Below are 18,855 nucleotides of genomic sequence, written 5' to 3'. Positions count from 1 at the left end.
CTGGGGACCTGTCCCTGTAAGCAAGAGTTGGTAGCTGTTTTTTTTGTTCATCTACTTTCAGTCTCTTACCTGCTTCATGTGCCGCAGTACTGCACAGTTGTTATAAACCCTGGTCATTTTTCATCTCTGAAATTTGAGAAGTCAGAAGAAGAGCAAGGTAGAAAACATAACTGAAAGGATTAAGTAAAGATATAGTATTGCTGATCAAGACAGACAGGTCAAAATTAACTGGAAGCTTAAGCTGTTAAGTTTAAATTTAACCAGCTAAAAACGTACAGTTCTGAAAATGTAGCTTTTGATAAAAAATTAAATATACTAATCTGTAAAAGATTGAGACGCTGTTAAAACGTAATAAAATTCCATGGGAAAACTAAATACAAACTACATAACAGATTATTTTTAAATTGTGGTACTACATTGTTAAAACTCCCAAACTGCTTTTGAAATTGACTTGTTAATATAAATTATTAGCTTAAGTTAAACATGGAATTTGTTAACAGATATGGCCAAGTAATAATAAAGTTTCCTCAAGAACTTGCAAAATTTTGAAGTCTAAGGTGTTAAATTTATGAATTAAATACATAAAAACCTACGGGCTAGCAAGCTGGATCACTTATAGTCCGTCTTGGACCCATATGGAATTTGGACTTATTTTAGAGTTTTGACAGTCTGTTAAGTTTGCCTGCTTTAAAATATATATATATATATATATGTATAAAATATATATATAAAACATATATAATGTGTCCGTGTGTATATATCTATCTATATATATTTAAACTTTGTGAATTGTAGCATTTAACATATTTCTGGTGATTGTCTTGGTATCAACTTGACAGGATCCTGAATCTTTCGATGTTCATATGGTTTGTAGAGCTGAAACGTGTCATTGAAAGTCTTTAAGGCTGAACTGTAGACATTCATGGTGTCACAAGAGTGTAAAGTCAATAGTGTTGAAATGGGAACAAATGTAGAGATAAATCTAGAATAGATTCAATCATGTATTTTCCCACTGGATGTGGAATAGAACTGGTCCACGCTGGTTTTGAGTTTGCTGAGTAAAGGTAAAAGTAATAGCAGCAGTGATTCTTTTTCTAATCACAGTCTACACCCCAGCCCCTACTTCTGTTCTGTGAAGCAGAATGCAGATTTGCTTTGTTTTACTGATACAAATTTCCTTCAGAAGGCTGGGGGGGTGGGGGGGGGGCGTTGCGGCATGTTAAAAAAGGCATTTCCCTTAAAAAAATAAAAAATTCCAGCCTCCTAAATTTCCCTATCTTAAAATAAAATCAACCCAAACAAGCAAACTATACCGCTGTATTGCCAGCAAATACTGATATGAAATAGATCTTCTTATGAAGAAAATAATTTTTAAAGAAAATAATGCTGAAGAAAGTTTTCATGAGACATATATTTGTAAATGCTTGCGGGTTTTTGATTAAAATATCTCTGAAAAAAAAATGTGGAAGGCAAATATGCAAGTAAGATCTGAAGTTAGATGACAGATTGAGCAATAAGATGCTGCAAAAAAAAAGGCTGCAAGCATTTTTTCTTTGCTGTCAGATGATATGGAAAACATACTGGTCTATTCTGAGCCTCATCTATCTAACGTGTATTTCTGTTTGTTATGGGAACCCCAAGTCTTTGATTTAACATGAATTAAGGTTATACAGGTGGCCTTTATTCTGGCATTTCCTAACTTTGATGGGCTTGATTTTCACATCTGTAGTTGTCTATCAATGTATTTTTTGTTGGGGGTATAATTTCCTTTGATAAAAGTGGGGGCAAGGGATAGACAACAAAACCTGCATCCTATTAGTATTTCTTCTCTATATGGAAATTATAGAACCATAGAAGTTTGGAAGAACTTTATCCAGTCTAATCTTGAAAATCTCCACGGACTGGGAGTCTGCACCTCCAGTGAGCAGCCTGCTCCACTGTGCAGTATCTTTGCAATCCACTGAGTAGTGTTCTAATTGGGTTAATAATATCTGAATTAGGATCTGTAATTTTTCACCTCTTCTTCTCTTTTCAGTTATTCTGCTTTGCTTTTAGGGCATCCATCTGTTTTAATATTGAATATGGCCAGCTCCTGCGTGCACAACTTGTTCAGGTGTGTAGTTCAAGAGAGGAAGCTTACTGTTGTCCTGGGTTAAAGCTGAGGATGACACTCCTGCTTAGGGGTTCCAGTTGCACGAAAAATACTGTAGAACACTTGTATTGCATTATATGTATTTCATTTCAAGACTGGTGCAATAGTAACTCAATTAGAATATTTCAGTTGGAAGGGGCCTCCAGAGATGATTTAGTCCAGCTGCCTGACCACTTCAGGGCTGACCAAAACTTAAGCGTATCGTTAAAGGCATTGTCCGAATGTCTCTTGAACACTGACAGGCTTGGGGCATCAACCACCTCTCTAGGAAGCCTGTCCCAGTGTTTCAGCATGCTCAGAGTAAAGAAATTGTTCCTAACAGCTAGTTTGAAGGCGTTATATCTATGCGAAATGTGGCCAGAGTATCACGAGCATGAGTCTCATAGGGATTCTGCTTGATAAGTGACTCTGTTTGCCCAAGTAAATTTTCATTGATGATGGGAGCTGGATGATTTGAAGTTGAATAATTGGATATAGATTTTTTTAGCTTGCTTTTTCACCTGGGTTCTAGTCCAGAAAAAAACATGTTTATATGAAAAAAATATAGCTTAACAGGGTTTATTTGCTTGAATGAGTTTTATTTTTACTTCACTTTACATTATTTTTTAAAGCAGGTCGATTTCTAGAGAGGAAAGAACGATTAGTTCATGGGTTGAGGGCTTGTGCAGAAGCAGTGTTCATCTTCGGTGTGTGTGATGGATGATGTATCAGTGTTGTTTATTCATTTTCTTTTATGCATACTGTATGCTGTGTCCTATTAAAAGTGTGCAGCTGGGCATGAAGTCAGAGTGCCTTGCAATGGGTTGGGCAGAGAGGGGAATCTATGGGAAGCTTAGGCAGAGGGGAAAACTGCTCTTTCTGATAGAGTGACTGAGGAGTGTGTTAAGGAAACAGGGGAAGGAAGGGGAGATTGGAGGGTGAGAGGTGAGAGCTGAAGTGTTTGTGAGACAGTAGGCAGAGAGCTTGCATCAGGAATAGATGCTGAAAGACCCCCGCTTTTAGGGGAGGAAATGTGCCTTGGAAGTGATGGAAGTAAGGAGACGTTTTGAGCAATCCAGAGGGAGTGGAGGGTAATTTGTTTCAACCAGGATGCCACTGGAGATTGCTAAAATAAGAATAAACGTGGCAGAAAGAATCTGTCTGGGGGGGGGGGGGAATTTCCTGTCTTGCTCAGAATATTTGAATTTTCTCTTTATGTGGTAAATTGCTGCTTGTGAATTCTGTTTTCTTTTGATTTGGTTGTGTGTGTGTGTCTTTTTTAAAATCGTATATAGTTTTAAAGATCAGAAGTCTCTGAAAATGCCACCTCAAAGCTTTTGGGAGAGGTCTTTTGATACGGTATCTTTGGAATGAATTCCTGATTCACTTCTTAGTGGACAAGTGTGCATCACTAGCATAAAAGGATTTTTGGTGCTTTTGTGAATAAAGGCAGGTAATCTAAGCATTGGATGAGTTGTGAGATACTTATTTCCTTCTTGTTTCCAGAGAAGCTTTCTTCAGGTCTTGTCTGAGGCAAGAGAACATTTTGGGAAGATTCATGGCAGCACTACCAGTACAATATGCATGATAACAAATCAGTTTTGTCGATGGATCTGCCACTTGGTTCTGTGCACGTTAGTTTGCACACTCCTAAACAGCATAACCTGACTTTAATTTGCTATTTTAGTAGTTATTTCTGTTTGTGTATGCTGCAGGAGAACGACTCAGGAACATTGGATACAGTTGGTGCAGTTGTTGTTGACCAAGAAGGAAATGTCGCTGCTGCTGTCTCCAGTGGAGGTTTAGCACTAAAGCATCCTGGAAGAGTCGGTCAGGTGATAATATGTTTTCACTTGGGAATGCCTGTTCAGTAGAGCTGTGGTAGCAAACTGATGTTCTCCCTCCCTTTCCCATTAAACTCTGAAGGTATTATCACTGCCTTGGAATGTAAGTTTTGTTTTTAGTGTACTGCATCAGTGTTATAAGACATTGATAGGTAAGAACTTTTTCTTTAGTTTACCTTTTGCCAGAGCTCGTAATATTTAATTTTCAGCCTTAAATACCTCTTGCTTACTACAAGGACTCTCAAATACTTGAAGTGTTTTTAAATAGGATTTTTATCAATATTTAGGGAAGTTGTCCTAGCTATTCAATTTTTAAATAATCTTATGAATTGGTAGAAGTGACAATGGTATTAAAAGAACAAATCAGTTATAGGCATTCTTTATTGTTATTAAACAAGGGAGTTTTGAAATGCATCAGAAATAATGCCATACTCTGCTGCAGAGGTGTATTTTTGGTGTACTTTTGCCACTGTCATCTGTCTCTTTCAAAACATATTAAAGATTTCCTTTTGGAATAGGAGAATGAAAGGGACTTTATATGAAAGGGAACAGTTGGCGTTATTTTGTTTTGATATTTATACTTAATTTTTTCTAAGGTTAGGTTAGAATACTATACCTCTAGAGATAATCACTCAGTTCTGAAAAGTGGTATTGGAAAATACACCAAAATGGATTGGAATTTTTATTTTAACTGTTATGATTTTCTGATCTGTTGTATTAATACTTGGATTTTTCTCAGGTTCCTTTTTTTGTCCTTTTTGTTTGTTTGTTTTTTAAGGGATTGAAACAACCCAATAGCTTGGGTATTTAAATTTATGAAAGCTGTGTTTCTTTCCACAGGCAGCTCTTTATGGCTGTGGCTGCTGGGCTGAAAATACAGGAGCTCATACACCTTACTCCACTGCTGTGAGTACTTCAGGTATTTGCTACTTTTATAAATATTTCAAAATGTTGCTATCTCTATGTAATTTATTTACAAATCCAAAAGAGTTTTAATATAAATGACGAATTAAAATATTATCATTATTTCCATAATGCGTTCTATATTTGTATCACTGTATTTACACACACACACACACACATATATACGCTAGTATTGTCTTTAAATCCGTAAATTAATCCACTTGAACTTTTATTGCACTGAAAGGATATATTCTATCTGTTATGTATTAATAGATCTATTGTCCTGTAAAGAACTGTTTTTAGAAGTCTAATACTGTTTTAAACAAAATGCATCTCTAACTCTAAGCCTTCTGTAGAGGACTAAGGGAATTTGAAGGTCCTTAACATAAGAGGGTACCTGGCATACAAAAATGCTACAAATTGCACTTTTCCCTCCAAAAGTGTTACATATTATTTTAAAGGAATATTTAAGTCATTTTGTTTTTCACAAAGCTCTCGTTTCCTCTTAAATGGAAGAGGAAAAGGCAAAAACAAATGACTAGACCGTATGTCTTGGAAAACATTTATTCAGAAATTGTGAGTGTAACATCAGAAAAATTAGGGTGGCTTCACTTCCATTTGGAAATCTCAGGGTCCTGGACACGCAAAAGTATTTTGTTCATATTATGCCTTCCAGTCTGCTGTCACACTGAGCTGTTCTATTGGCTGGAATGCTGAGCACTGGAGACAACAATTGTAAAAACAAGTTTAACAACAGATTTACTAAATTTAACAGGACAGGAGGAATAGTAACAAAAGAAAAATAACAAAAGAGTAGATAATTAGGGTAATAGCTCATAACACTACGTAAGACTGGAGAATGTAACCCAAGATATTTCTGACGTGTCAGAAAAGATAATTGTATTGTATTAAATACCAGGTAAATATTTAGAACACAAAAGTTTTAAGATGAAGTTATGCAGGAGTTGCAAGTAAAATTAAAAAATAAAATAAAAAGTAAAAGCTGTTGTAAGAACTGAATTTCATCTTATGATTGATCCTGGTTGTATGAGCAGTATTAAACAGAAAAAGTACTTGTCAGGATGCAAAATCTACGATACTAAATGCAGAAGTGTTGGAAGACATCTCTGCGCAAGAAACACCATATTGATTTTAGTTTAAAAAAAATGCCTACTTGTGTAAGCAAATATATTTAAATATTGTAGAGTTGGTGACCATAGTAAGTGGTGAGCATAAGGCCAATATTGGAGATTGTGGAGAAGCTGAGAAGGACACCTTTATTGAATTTGTTAAAACTGTTCTTTACAAAGTCAGCTGGATTCGAAGTCTGTATAAGTACAGACAAACAGCCTGATATACTTAAAGGAGATTGACTGGGTTTAATGATGGCCTTAAACAGAAGTCTCCTTTCTTTTATGCTGGTACTAATTTTATATAATGGTAAATACTTTAATGTTACACTATTTATAACCCTCACACACACACATATATAAATGTATTTCTTTGGTTCACGTCTCCTAGCTTCCATGGCGTTATATTAATACCAATTGCAGTTAATTGAAATAGACTGCTGGCGGTCTATGAAGCATGGCCATCTGTTTATTCGGTGATTTGAAATTCAGACTAGTGGTGTTTAATTAAACTCTTGTTTCTGGCTTTCCTTTAAAGTTTGTGTGTGTGAGAGAGAGAGCAAGAGAAAGAGTGGAAGATAGAAATGTTTACAGGAAGTGCGAACTCCTCTGTAATCAATACCATTCTTTTTTCCATTTTCAGAAGCTCAATGTTTTATCTTGTAAACAAATTTGTTTTCTAGATAGCCAGAGATTATTTTTCAGTGATAGCTAGGGATAAAAATTTGAGCCTTGAGAGGTGGTTGAATCGGCCTTTATATTCAATGTTGAGAAGGGATATTTTTTGGCATTGGCTTTCTGCAAGCAATTTTTAAGAGCCAGTGTTTGTAAAATATTTTAAGATCCATGTCTTTGGATTTTGGAGGCTGTGATAAGAAAAAGATTGAACAAGGTGGGGAAAATCTCAGGAGTAGGGAAAGCAGTCTGGAATAGTAATTCAAAGTATACAGAATACAAACATTTGTATGTCACAATCCATTCAGAATTGGCAGGAACATAGGAATGGACATACTGGGTCAAACTAGAGCTCCAAACAGTTTGGTGTCCAGTTTCGAACAGAGGGTGGTTGCAGGTCTGCAAGGAAATGTACTGGACTAGGACTGGCACTCCCACTCTGTTTTGTAACCTTCTAGTGATCTGCGACATTGGGGCTTTACAAGCTGGAGATACCTTTCTTTTTAATAGGTCAAATGACTTGCTAAAGATTTCTTACTTGTGTTTGGAAGCTCAGTCATTTAATCCTTGATGGGAATGTTTTTCTTACTGTGACGACTGAACTGTGTAGAAGCTTTCTTGGAAAAAGAAATGTCAGTTCAAATGCCACAGTTAATAATTCAGTTGTTTATGTACTCGGATTTTTATTAATTTTGTTCTAAAATCCTTCTTTCGAAGCTTCAGCTTGAGACGTATCTTTCACTGCTTTTCTCATAAAAGGGAAGAAAGGGGTTGCCATAAGACTACTTCATTAAAAGTACTTCCAAATTCATGTAGGTTTTTTTAATGGACGTGTATTTTTTGAAGACATGCTTTTACGTCTTGATTGTCTGTTGGCCCTGTGGATGCTGGCTGGCTTCCTGCTTTTGATGTGTTCAAAAAGGATTTAGTATTAGTTGTTATGCCTTTAGCAAGTTGTTTCTCAAATATTTGGGCCATTTTTATCATGATTTTACATTGGATATGCCAAAGATGGTGGTTCTGAACTTGTTTGGGCATGACTTCAACTTGTTGAATGGTATTTTCTTACCTCTAACACTCTCTTGGCCTTGTTTAGTCTTTTGGCTTTTTTTTTTTTTTTTGACTTTTCAAAAGATACTTCATGGTTTATAATACACAGGATATTGTAAAACTCGTATGGATATAGTTTAACAGGGGGTGGAACAACTGAAATCAAAAGATGATGACAGGAATGGGGAGACTTTGGGATTTAGGAATGACTTTGAATGTAAAGGGCCTTGAATTCAAGGTCTGTTTTGTAGCTGTTAGTCTGAAACTCAATTTCTATGTTAAACAAGTACAATCTTTCTGAGTTCTGCGTCATTTTTTGGGAAGACATTTTAAAGCAGGAACTTTGAATTATGTTACAATTTACATTTTTTTTCTGAAAAAAAAAAAAAAACAACAATGAACAAAACATGGTTTAGGGACTTCTGGTAGCTTAAGGATAAACATTACAGGAATGCTGTAAGTATCTCAAAACCAGTATTAAAATTCAAGAAATTCAGAGAATGTTGCTGTTACAGACATAGCTAAGATACCTGTGCAACCTTAACTGTGGCACCTAACAACAGAATGCAAGAGCCATTCCATGCAAGAATGATGGTAGAGATTGAGTGAAAGCATGCTAAATAAGATAGGCATTGCCAATGGCCTTTATTTAGCATAAAGATAAGTAGAAGCTAAACCCTTTTTTGGTTTGGAGTGGTATAAAACCACAGTTTTTGCCTTTAAGAGCTCACATGTGCATTTGTGCCTGTGCACACACAGACATGCACACACTTGTATGTGCACACATAGAACAGCCTCCCCTTTTAAGCACCCAGCCACTCCAAAAGCCAAAGGCACACTCTGAAGGTCACTTGAAACTCTTTAATAAATATTTTTTGTTGGTATATGAATATAAACACAGGAAGATGGGTATTACTTGGCAGGAAAATATTCGTGAACAAAATCCGACCACAGGAGAAACAATTGTCTGCCTTTTGGCTGTACTTTAAGAAAACATTTCCTATTTTTTCCTGAATGCAATATGAATTAAAGACATCGTGCATATTTTTGTCATTCAAAATAATATCAAGTGTGACTTCAATCTCTCCCAGCTGGGACATCCATGATGGTTGTGGATAGTGGTCTACTAACTGTGCCAAGAAGAGGTAGGTTGTGTTTTTCCTGGGAGATAAGTTGGAAAGTAATAATTCTTTTTTGGAGATACAGAGCCTTAGATATAAAATCTACAGTAACAGCTAATGGAGGAGGCTTTGAAAACACAAATGTAAGTGGAATTTTTGAGTGGAAATAAATGGAGAATTATGAACTTTTTAACATCTTTACAACAGCAGCTAGTAGAAATCATCCCTACCCATTCTTCATGCGTGGCTGGTGTGCTTTGTGTGCATGGAGCAGCCAATGAAACCAGCAAGCCAAGCCCTTTGGTACTTCATTTCTGAAGATGGACTGAAGGTCTTGGTTATTAAGAAAATGCAGAAATTCTGTAACTCAAAGCTGAAAAGTCTCTGACATTTAGGAGAATCCATTTGAGGAGCATGTTTGATACATGAATGTTGAAGAATTCTAAGGAGAATTTAAATGGGACCTTATTATGGTTTATAATCCTAAAGAAAGAGGAGAGTAGAATTTTTAAATATATTGTATTATTTCAGAAGAAGTAAACATATTAATGAATATAATTGGATTGAGCCTGAAGTTACATTTTATTGAGAAAGTAGCAGGGATGTCAGGTTTCTGGACCCAAACTGAGATGCAGGTGAGGATTAGTCTGGTAGAAGTTCTCATAGACACTGAGAGTGGCCTCTGTGCTCATAAATGCATTTTAGGGATTATGTTAAGATACTTCAAAAGGTGATTTGGATATATTTTTCTTTTGATGCATCATTCAGTAAAGTGAAAAATAGCACATTTTATATTGTGAAGTATTACAGAACTGCTTAGGTAGGAAGGAACCTGAGGTCATGTAGTCCAGCCCTTGCTGAAGCAGGGTCAGCTGGAACAGGTTGCCAGGACTGGTGTCCAGTTGGGTTTTTACTATATCCACAGACAGAGATCGCAGAGCTCTCTGGGCAACCTGCTGTAGTGTTTGACCACCCTCATAGTAAAGATTTTGCTTGTGTTCAGATTGAATTTCACGTCTCTTAATTTGTGGCCGTTGCCTCTTGTCCTGTCATTGGGCTCCCCTGAGACAAGTCTGGCTCACTCACCTTCATTCCCTCCCATCAGATTGATATCCGTACGGATTGATAAAACAAGAAATTAGGAGAGTTGTTTCACAGTGGGTTGAGTTGGCTGGTGTGTGTACCTTTGCCAGCCCCAACAGCCATGGGGCCATGTAATGATGTAAAGCTAATCCTTTTTCCCTAAGTTTTGGGTTTGGCTTGGTTTTCGCGAATACAATTCAAGATTGTGAAATTGCTCTTGGATACATTGAATTTACTTGACAAATAAGTTCATCAGTTGTGGCCTCCCAAACCTCTGTTCATACAAGTTAGAGCTGCCCATGTTCTCTTCTTTTCAAAATTATCATCAGTGAGAAATGAGCATATTCACTCTTCCTTCCACTGTCTCTTCCTGCTCAAACTTTTATTTTTGTTCAGTTTTGTTCTCCTTTCAAGTCCATCGTGTACCTTATGGATGATTCTGCTGGAGAACAGAGCAAGTAATATGGAATGGGAAATGCCTCCTGTGCAGAGTAGGTGGCTTGTGCTTGGTAAATCAGTTGTTGAGCTATGCCATAGCCAGCATCTTTCTTTCTGCTTATGGAAGTTGCTGAACCATAGATTGTTACTTGAAACCTCATTTCCAACAGGAACCATAGATTCATCTGCAAGTGTGTGGAGGAAATGCCTCTCACAGAAGCTTTAATACCCATAAATTGACTTATGATGTTTGGTTTTGAGGTACCATGCACTGAGAGCAGGAGTGGCTGCCAGTATTGGGGCAGGTGCGGTCGGTCTGCCTGACCTGTGCCCTCCTTTGGCCAAAGGCCCACAGTAATTTCACGGGCAAATCTTGGATCTTGCATGGGTTGTTTAAGCTACATCGTGTGAGATAGTGATTGTGGTACAGCTAATCCCTTTGTAGAGAGGTGTGTTGTCTCTCAAAATCAGTCTGCTCTTGTAAGGTTTGGGGAATAATAGGTAATTTAATGCATCGCAGATGAAGCAGCTGCGTATGGAGAAGAGTTATGTCATTGTGCCAGTTGAACAGAGGGCTGCAGAAGAAGGGTCTGTCTCCAGACAGATCAGCATTTACCTCTGAAGTCAATGCTTCTGTCAAGAGTTCAGACTTTGTCTCCAGATGCCTTTTGGAGGCTTCAGTGCTGTAGCATGTGGTGTCTGAACTGACGTACTATCACCGCAAGGCCGTGTGAAGAGGGAGGAAGCAACAGGCAGAGATGATTTGTGGAAGTGGTAGCGCTACGAGGCAGTCAACGAAACACGCTACCATGGTGCTCAAAGCTGAGGGGGTTGTCCAGTCCAGGAAATAATCAGAATGCTTCCTTGAATGACCTTTAGAAAGGTGTTGTTTTTTTTTTTCTTTTTAATTTTTTGAAGCGGAACTGGATGGATTCAACAGCCATAGGGTGCTTATTGCCCTTTGAAATTTTAACTGGACTTAATGTAATAATATATCTTAAGAATGAAGTTGCACTGCCTTTTTGAAAAGTAGTACTCTCCTGCAGAAGGCCCACTGCTCACAGAGCAGCGTGTTAATAACCTGGGGCAGCAGCCAGGCAGGCAGCACAGCACTGCCTCCTCTGAAAAGTGTCAGTCCTGGTCTGCCTGCCGTACCTGGCCCAAATGGCATGACCTGGATGCAAAGATAGAAAATTAAATCGAGACTGCATCCACATGAATTCTGTTTTTGTCTTAAGCATTTTTCTGTCATCGGGAGCAAATGATCGTACGTGTTTAGGTAGCTAATGACTTTAGAAGCTACTGACTCGCTTCTCTCCTTGGAAGTTTTACCTGACCAAAGCTTTGTTGTTTGGTGTAGTATTTTCACAAAGAGGTCAGTAACAACAAACCTTCTGATGAAGGCCTAGGCAAAAATGAGTTTGTGTCTTTCCTTTTCAGTTTTACTGAATTTCATCTTTCAAAATATACTAAATGTAAAATAAAACATAAAATGTGCATCCAGTTTAATGGAACTACATTTTTTCTTCATTCTGTTTTATCTTTTTCTGCATCTGAAATGCTTGTTCATAATAATTGAAACAAGCAGTTTATTAATACCTGAAGATATCTGGCACTTTCCAGAAAAATTTTCATTGAAAGTGAAGTATTCATGAATTTTGCAAGAATTTTGCAACTTTTAACTACTTAGTCTTTTTTTTTAATTATTCTTTTTTCCTTTTTTTTCTATCTGTAAATTTGTAGAATAGCCTGATCAGTTGCTCTTTGGAGTGATTTTTAGTTTTAGTTTTAGTGTGTGTTTGTTTTTTTTTTCCTCATGGTAAAAAATTAAAGATGAATGATAGAGCTCCTTAGAAAATAAATGTTAAATAAAGTTTGTCCCAATGTTAGATATTTCTTGTTGTCTTTGAAACTTAACCACAGTTTCTGTTACAACCTTTTGGGAAAATTCAGTGTGCATCTTCTTAGTAGGTATTTCCTAGTTTTGAAGTTAAATCACCCAAGAGTTTTCTGTCTACGTGAACGTGCTCCATTGATCCCTCTAGGATCAATGCTTCAGTAATTGTATGGCATTTTGCTTGCAGGTGTTCTTCCTGGCAGCAGGTAAGTGAGTTAAAAAAATTTATCTTGCTAGTATGAAGGCAAGATGCAGCAGCTGACAGAAGTGCAAAAAGCTAAAAATTAAGAGGTTTTAATTTAGTACTGTAGTGCATTATGCTAGACTGTAGCATTTTCTGTCTTTTCAGAATTAGAGTTTAGAATCTGAAATGTTCTTGAATTTTTATTTTAACAGGTAACTAACTGTACCAGTATCTTGCAAGCCAAGTAATTTACTTTACTGTATTTTATTTTTTAACATCATTGCCTTGTAAGTTTTTAGTCATATTTTTCTAGAGATGCTGTTAATAGACCAGAGGTTGCTATAATACAGGTTTCGCTGTGTTTCCATTAGACATTACTAAGAAACTACTTCAGGAAATAAAGCAGGAGTGGTAATTTGTAACTTGTGAACTGATACTTGTTTTTTTGGCACTACTAAAAATAATAACATCAAAACTGAAACAACTTGACAGGGCCAGGTTCAGTCTCTGCTTTATGAAATAGATAATAAAATACAGATAACCTGTAATTTCTATCTTTAACTTCTGAAAAGGGAAGAGTCATATTTTGGCAGTGGAGTAAACCAGATTAATTTTTCCATTCTTAGGTGAATATGAGTAATGCAAGTTTCCATTTTGTGCTCCTTTAAAACAAGCTCCAACACTTTGCATTGAGGTACTGTACATTTCAATCGCCAGACGGGCTCAGGCAGCTTGTCAAAGCTACATAAGCTCTCTGCTTATGGCTTGCAGAAAGAAAGCTAGATTTTCATTTCTCCTTCCATTCAACAGGAGTCTCTTTCATGTCTGAAAATTGAAAACGCGTGTTTTTCAGTGTGGTGCATGGATGTGTATGTGCCCTCTGGCACACCTGTTTCTAATTTCCTGACTTGAAAGCATCTCCCATCAAAAGAAGCAGAAAAACAATTTCTTTCTGACACGCTGCTCAGAGGCCTTTGCTTTGCAGAAGGCCTTCCTTTCGTTTGCCATCTTGGTTCCATTGGTAGGACATTATAAGATGCAGAGCACGCTTTGTATGGGATGTTCAGCTTATAGTGTGCTGGGTTCTTTCCCCTCTTGTTGTGGTTATTTTAAGCATTGAAATCTACTTGAGAAGTCCCTATGTTGAGAAAAAATAATAGAAAGAAAAAAAAAAACATAATTTAATCCATCATTTCTTACATGAAGCAGAAATTAATAACCAAAGTCTACAACAAGTTTACATTTGTATAACCTACAAATTAGCTGGAGCACTAGTTATTGTTTGGTACAAAAGGTTAGCCATGCTCCTTTAACTGTTATAGCTCAGATTTCTAACCTTTTCTTCAAGATAATACTCAATAGTATGTCATTTAATAGCTGAAAATCAAAGATACTGGCAACCTTAAAAATTAGTAATTTGGTTGTTGTGAATTTTTTGTAGGCTAGCTAGTAAATTACTACAGAATAGAGCAATTAACTGTTGAAGATCATTAGGAATTGTAAGCTCTACCTTTCATGTTACTGACTTGTTTGTTTTCTCAGTTCAGCAACTGACACATTCACAAACCTGGATTGTGTCCACAGCTGCTGTGCTGCAGTACGTACCTATCCAGCAGTATGTTGTTAAATTACATTGGGGTAGTTCACTGACAAGCTAAACAGAATGAAACATTCAAAAAGACTTACAGCTGAAAAACCATTAAATGCATGCAGCTAAATAGTAATTGAAGTGTAAAAGCCTTAGCTTGGCTCTAACACGTGATGACTAGTAATTATGCTAATACACCCAGAAAACCTAATTTTGCTAAGCTTTGCTCATTAATAATATGACCTGGCGTATCACTGACAAAACATTAGAATTGTGAATCAAGGTATGTATTTCTATGTACCTTTATAGACTATAATAATAATAATAAAAAAAACCTTAAATCTTTAAATGGGTCAATAAGGTGTACCATTCACATTTATGCCTGCTAAGGTATGCAATCCTAATATATGTACTGTGTTCAGTTTTATACATACATATATATATGTACTGTGTTCAGTTTTGGGCCCCTCGCTACAAGAAGGACATGGAGGTGCTTGAGCGGGTGCAGAGAAGGGCGACGAAGCTGGTGAGGGGCCTGGAGAACAAGTCCTACGAGGAGCGGCTGAGGGAGCTGGGCTTGTTCAGCCTGGAGAAGAGGAGGCTCAGGGGCGACCTTATCGCTCTCTATGGGTACCTCAAGGGAGGCTGTAGCGAGGTGGGGGTTGGCCTGTTCTCCCACGTGCCTGGTGACAGGACGAGGGGGAATGGGCTTAAGTTGAGCCAGGGGAGTTTTAGGTTAGATGTTAGGAAGAACTTCTTCACTGAAAGGGTTGTGAGGCATTGGAACAGGCTGCCCAGGGAAGTGGTGGAGTCACCATCCCTGGAAGTCTTCAAAAGACGTTTAGATGTAGAGCTTAGGGATATGGTTTAGTGGGGACTGCTAGCGTTAGGTCAGAGGTTGGACTCGATGATCTTGAGGTCTCTTCCAACCTAGAAATTCTGTGATTCTGTGATATTTCTTGTCTTGTGCATGACGTTCTGTAACAAAGACATCCTGTGCTGTGCAGAGAGAATATCTGCCTGCTGTTAGAATTACAGATGACAATGGAAAAATTATTGTCATGTGTCAGCACACTGACAGCTTGCCATGATTGGTTCCTGTCTTTCATTCCCCTGCAAAATGGCATGCATCGCACTTGCAGGACAGCACTGTACAACGTAACAGGTACTTCTGGTTTGCTTGATCTGTGATTCACTGATCAGCAACATCTGGTGCATGGGGCAGGGAGTGCAGGAAGGACCATCTTGCTGTGCTCAGAGCTTGAAAAATGCATCTTGGGGGCTCTGTGTTTTTCTGTGCTATTTTTGGCTGACGTAGTAACTGGAGAGAACTACTGATATATACATAAATGTTAAGTTATAACAGACGAAAGAGAACACTATGGGAAACAAAGGAGGCTGTGGATTCTCAGATTGTTCTTGTGGAGACCTTGTATGACTCAACGAGGGGCGTCTGAGTAGGAAAAGTGGTATTCTCAGAAACTGCACGTGTAAATACTCACAGAGGAGGGAAGTCATATTTCATTGTTGGTTAGCTTTACAGTTTGAAAGAAACACTGCATTAGAAACTGTTCTCTGATGTGATCCAAGATGACCTGTATTTCTGAAAGTCAGTTCTGATGCTTTTTGTATGGTCTCCGGGGCTAAAGCGGTTTTCAGACACGGCTGAAAACTTCTGAACTTTGCATTAAAAAGGTGTAACTTGATCAGTTAGGTTTCGACAGGTTTTATTTATTTATTTATTTGAGACTCTGTATCTCCTCAAGCCATTTGGTTTAAGTGTGAAATAAAAGCTGGGACTGTTGTGCCCTATACTTCTTTGCTTCCCTTGTCATAGGAGCCTGTTCCTGCTATGTGCCTTTTGAGCCTTGAGGAATCTGGTTTTTGAACATATTTACTTCCCCTTGATGTAGGAGGCCAGAAAATTGCATAAAAATACTAATCTTTATCTACCTTTTGATTTATTTATTCCTCAAAATAGAATATCCATTGCTTCTGCAACCACAGACAAAAAGGCCACATGGTGCTTGCACAGTATTACTGTTCGGTAAATACTTTACTTACTATATGAAACAGTTCCTTCACTGAGAAGCACTAAGTTAACCCAGTAAATTTTTCCAGATAGCTATCTCCGTTTGATTCACTCTTTCATGAAGGCTTATGGAAGCTTTGGTCTTGTTGGAGAGCGTTTGTCTCTGAGATATCGTGAGCTTCTGGTTACCAAAGAAGTCATCATCTTAACTGGGAGAGGATAATAAAATGATTCAGACTCTGTTTACAGGAAAGTTACTAAAACAAGCGTACTTCAACTTTAATGTAGAATTGAAAATTCATCACAACAAGTTTCCTGTTGGTTTGATTTCAGTATTGTTTAGTGAAAATCTGTGAAGTGTAATAAGACATATTTAAACATAACGTGAGATAGTTAAGCAAGTGAACCAGACCAAAGTTTTCACTAGCTCATGCGTGATTTGGAAATGCGTTGCGGTAGCTCTGACTTGTTGCTATCTTGGTTCATGGTAATAAAACTTTTTCACAAGTTGGCTAATGCTGGTGGTTAGTTTACAAATGAATGAAACTATAAATTTGAACCCACAACTTTATATTGTATGTTATAAATCAGGTTTAGATTACTGTAGTTCTGTATGCATTTATTTTGTGTCTATTCCTGGTATTATCAGCACTATTTTGCAGGTTTGAGACAGTGGAGACGTACAGGTGTGATAAACCCACAGACAGTGCACAACCTAGTATTTGATTCTACTTGAGATAATAGGAAATACCATTCTATTGGAATAATTATAATTAATTTTTCCCAGTCTCTATCTGGTCGAGGCATGTGAAACACTGCATGGTTATTTTCTTGTTCAAAAATAGATGTTCCTAGTTGAAAAACTGAAGGAACAAATTTCTCTTTTAAAAAAGGGTGGCGGGGGGATTGTTTTCATTAGTTATCTGTCCCTGCAGATTGCTGGCGTGTGATGTGCTGAAAGATTTTTACGTAAGCTGCCAGCAGCGGTCTGTAAGTTTACTGCCTTGTAGGTTGATATAAATATGACAAAAAGAAATCAGTTTGTCTGTGGGGATGTAGAGATGTGTGATGTGTTAGTAGAATTGCAAGGCTGCTTTCCTTGTGGTTGTTCCTGGATCACATCAGTGGGCTGCAGCTGTTCTTAACCTATATTAAGTTTTGTGTCTCTTCATTATTTTTTTTTGTAGAAGACTCAATGTTATGGGAATTCTTCAATAAAGTGATTCTCTTGGGGGAAAATAAGATAATACATCATGCTAAAAAATAGCTATTGTCTTTTTGATGCCAATTTAGGGATTACTTAAATTCTGAAGTAGTAACATCTGGCTTTATTACAACTTGGAGATGCATAGGCTCATTCTTATTTTTGTTTCTCATTTGCTTGATTCAATTGTAAGCCCCATGCTTCTTACCTCATGTAGTGTATTAAATTTATCTTTAAAGTTGTTAACAGGTTTTGTTCAAGAAAAAGTCAACTTGCTAAGTTTTTGCTGTAGCATATTCTTATTTAGTCCTATTCATTACAACTGAATTTCATAATCATTACATTCTTGTTGTTTAAAAACAAATGAGGTCCAATTTGTGATCTATGGGCAAAATGCATCTTGCAGTTTTTGCATGTTCTTTATGCATTACTTTGTCTTGAATGAATAAGTATGAAATAACTCTCAATTGTATTGTGGTCGAAAGGTTTCCAGCATGGAAGTAATGAGGCAAGGAACAGACAGACCTTCCTGTAAGCAACTGCTGAAGGATGCTGTATTGTGTGATCCTCTTGAAGATAATGTCCTAACCAGGACACTTTTCTCAGTAACTTGAGAGTTTGGCAGTGTCTGTGAAAACACTTTTTTCTTGTGCTCTCAAGAACGGCCTCCCTTTGCTGTGTTATTGTACTATTTTAGGTCTTTCAGTTTCCTCTAAATTTATACCTGGCTTTTACTCAATCAGTTTGCTATACAAAGATTTTTTTTTGGCCTTTCCATTATGCCAGTTATGTGTAGATGCAATGCCAGAGTGCCCCACTTCAAACAATTCAGTTTAATTGAATTGTATCAATCAGGATATACTGCCCATTTGAAGGAGCACGTAACTGAAGACTGAAGTGTAGGTTTGATGATGGAAGATCGTAAGATTTTGGGACAAGTACACACAATTCTTCTGCCATCTGATCCTGGGCTTATTCTCAGATTTCTAATGCTTACCTAGTGCTCCGGGGGGGGTAGGGGGGGGTTGGTTGTTCTTTTTTTAATCTTGGAAATGACGGTGAAGGAGTAAATTTTTGTTCTGTTTTCTGATATATTAGCAGTTTTTGAGAAACGGTACTTGAAAACTCATTTTGCCATGAAGGGGAAGTGTATAATTGTGTGAGGAGTAATCGGAAAGAAAGATTCTTGGAGAAGGTCGCTGTGGTAATTGGGGCTCAAAGCGGTGGCAAGAACAAGAAGCAAGTCAGCGAGCAGCTCCAAGGCATGGCGCTAGCCCTGCCTGTGTGTGTTCGTGCAGCCGTGTGCCCACGCCAGCCAGTGCTCCCAATGCAGAGCTTTGGGAAGCATGGAGATGAGGCACGCAGCAGGCCGCACTGCAGCCAGTTTGGGTTGGATTTAGTTATTCTTTCTCTGTGCCAGATCTAGGCTGGCTTCATCCAGAGTCACTCAGTTTCCTCTGTTCTGGGCTTGTTCATGCTTCCAGAAAAGGGAATGTTATCCGTGGAGACTGAGCTGTCTTTGTCTGAAGCCAGCTTAGGCCTCATGTCTTACCAGCTCCAGCTCTCTGCTGTGAG

At 37.7% G+C, this 18,855-nt stretch overlaps 1 protein-coding gene across 4 annotated transcripts in view; it reads left to right on the top strand.

Moving 5' to 3' along the window:
- TASP1 (taspase 1) overlaps positions 1-18,855 on the top strand; it is an 84,182-nt gene that overhangs the window by 37,708 nt on the left and 27,619 nt on the right. For all 4 annotated transcript variants that reach the window (XR_014317183.1, XM_082756861.1, XM_082756859.1 and 1 more), the window contains exons 9-10: positions 3,847-3,966; positions 4,816-4,894. Coding sequence is in view for 3 of the 4 variants with exons in the window: in XM_082756861.1 (XP_082612987.1) it covers positions 3,847-3,966; positions 4,816-4,894 (199 nt within the window). In the remaining variant the exon portion in view is untranslated. The remainder of the gene's footprint in view (positions 1-3,846; positions 3,967-4,815; positions 4,895-18,855) is intronic.

This window comes from Aythya marila (genome assembly GCF_965140915.1).
Source record: "Aythya marila genome assembly, chromosome: 3".
NCBI classification, from domain to species: domain Eukaryota; kingdom Metazoa; phylum Chordata; class Aves; order Anseriformes; family Anatidae; genus Aythya; species Aythya marila.
Note: the sequence above shows the minus strand (reverse complement) of the source record. Positions and strands in the feature narration are given on the sequence as shown.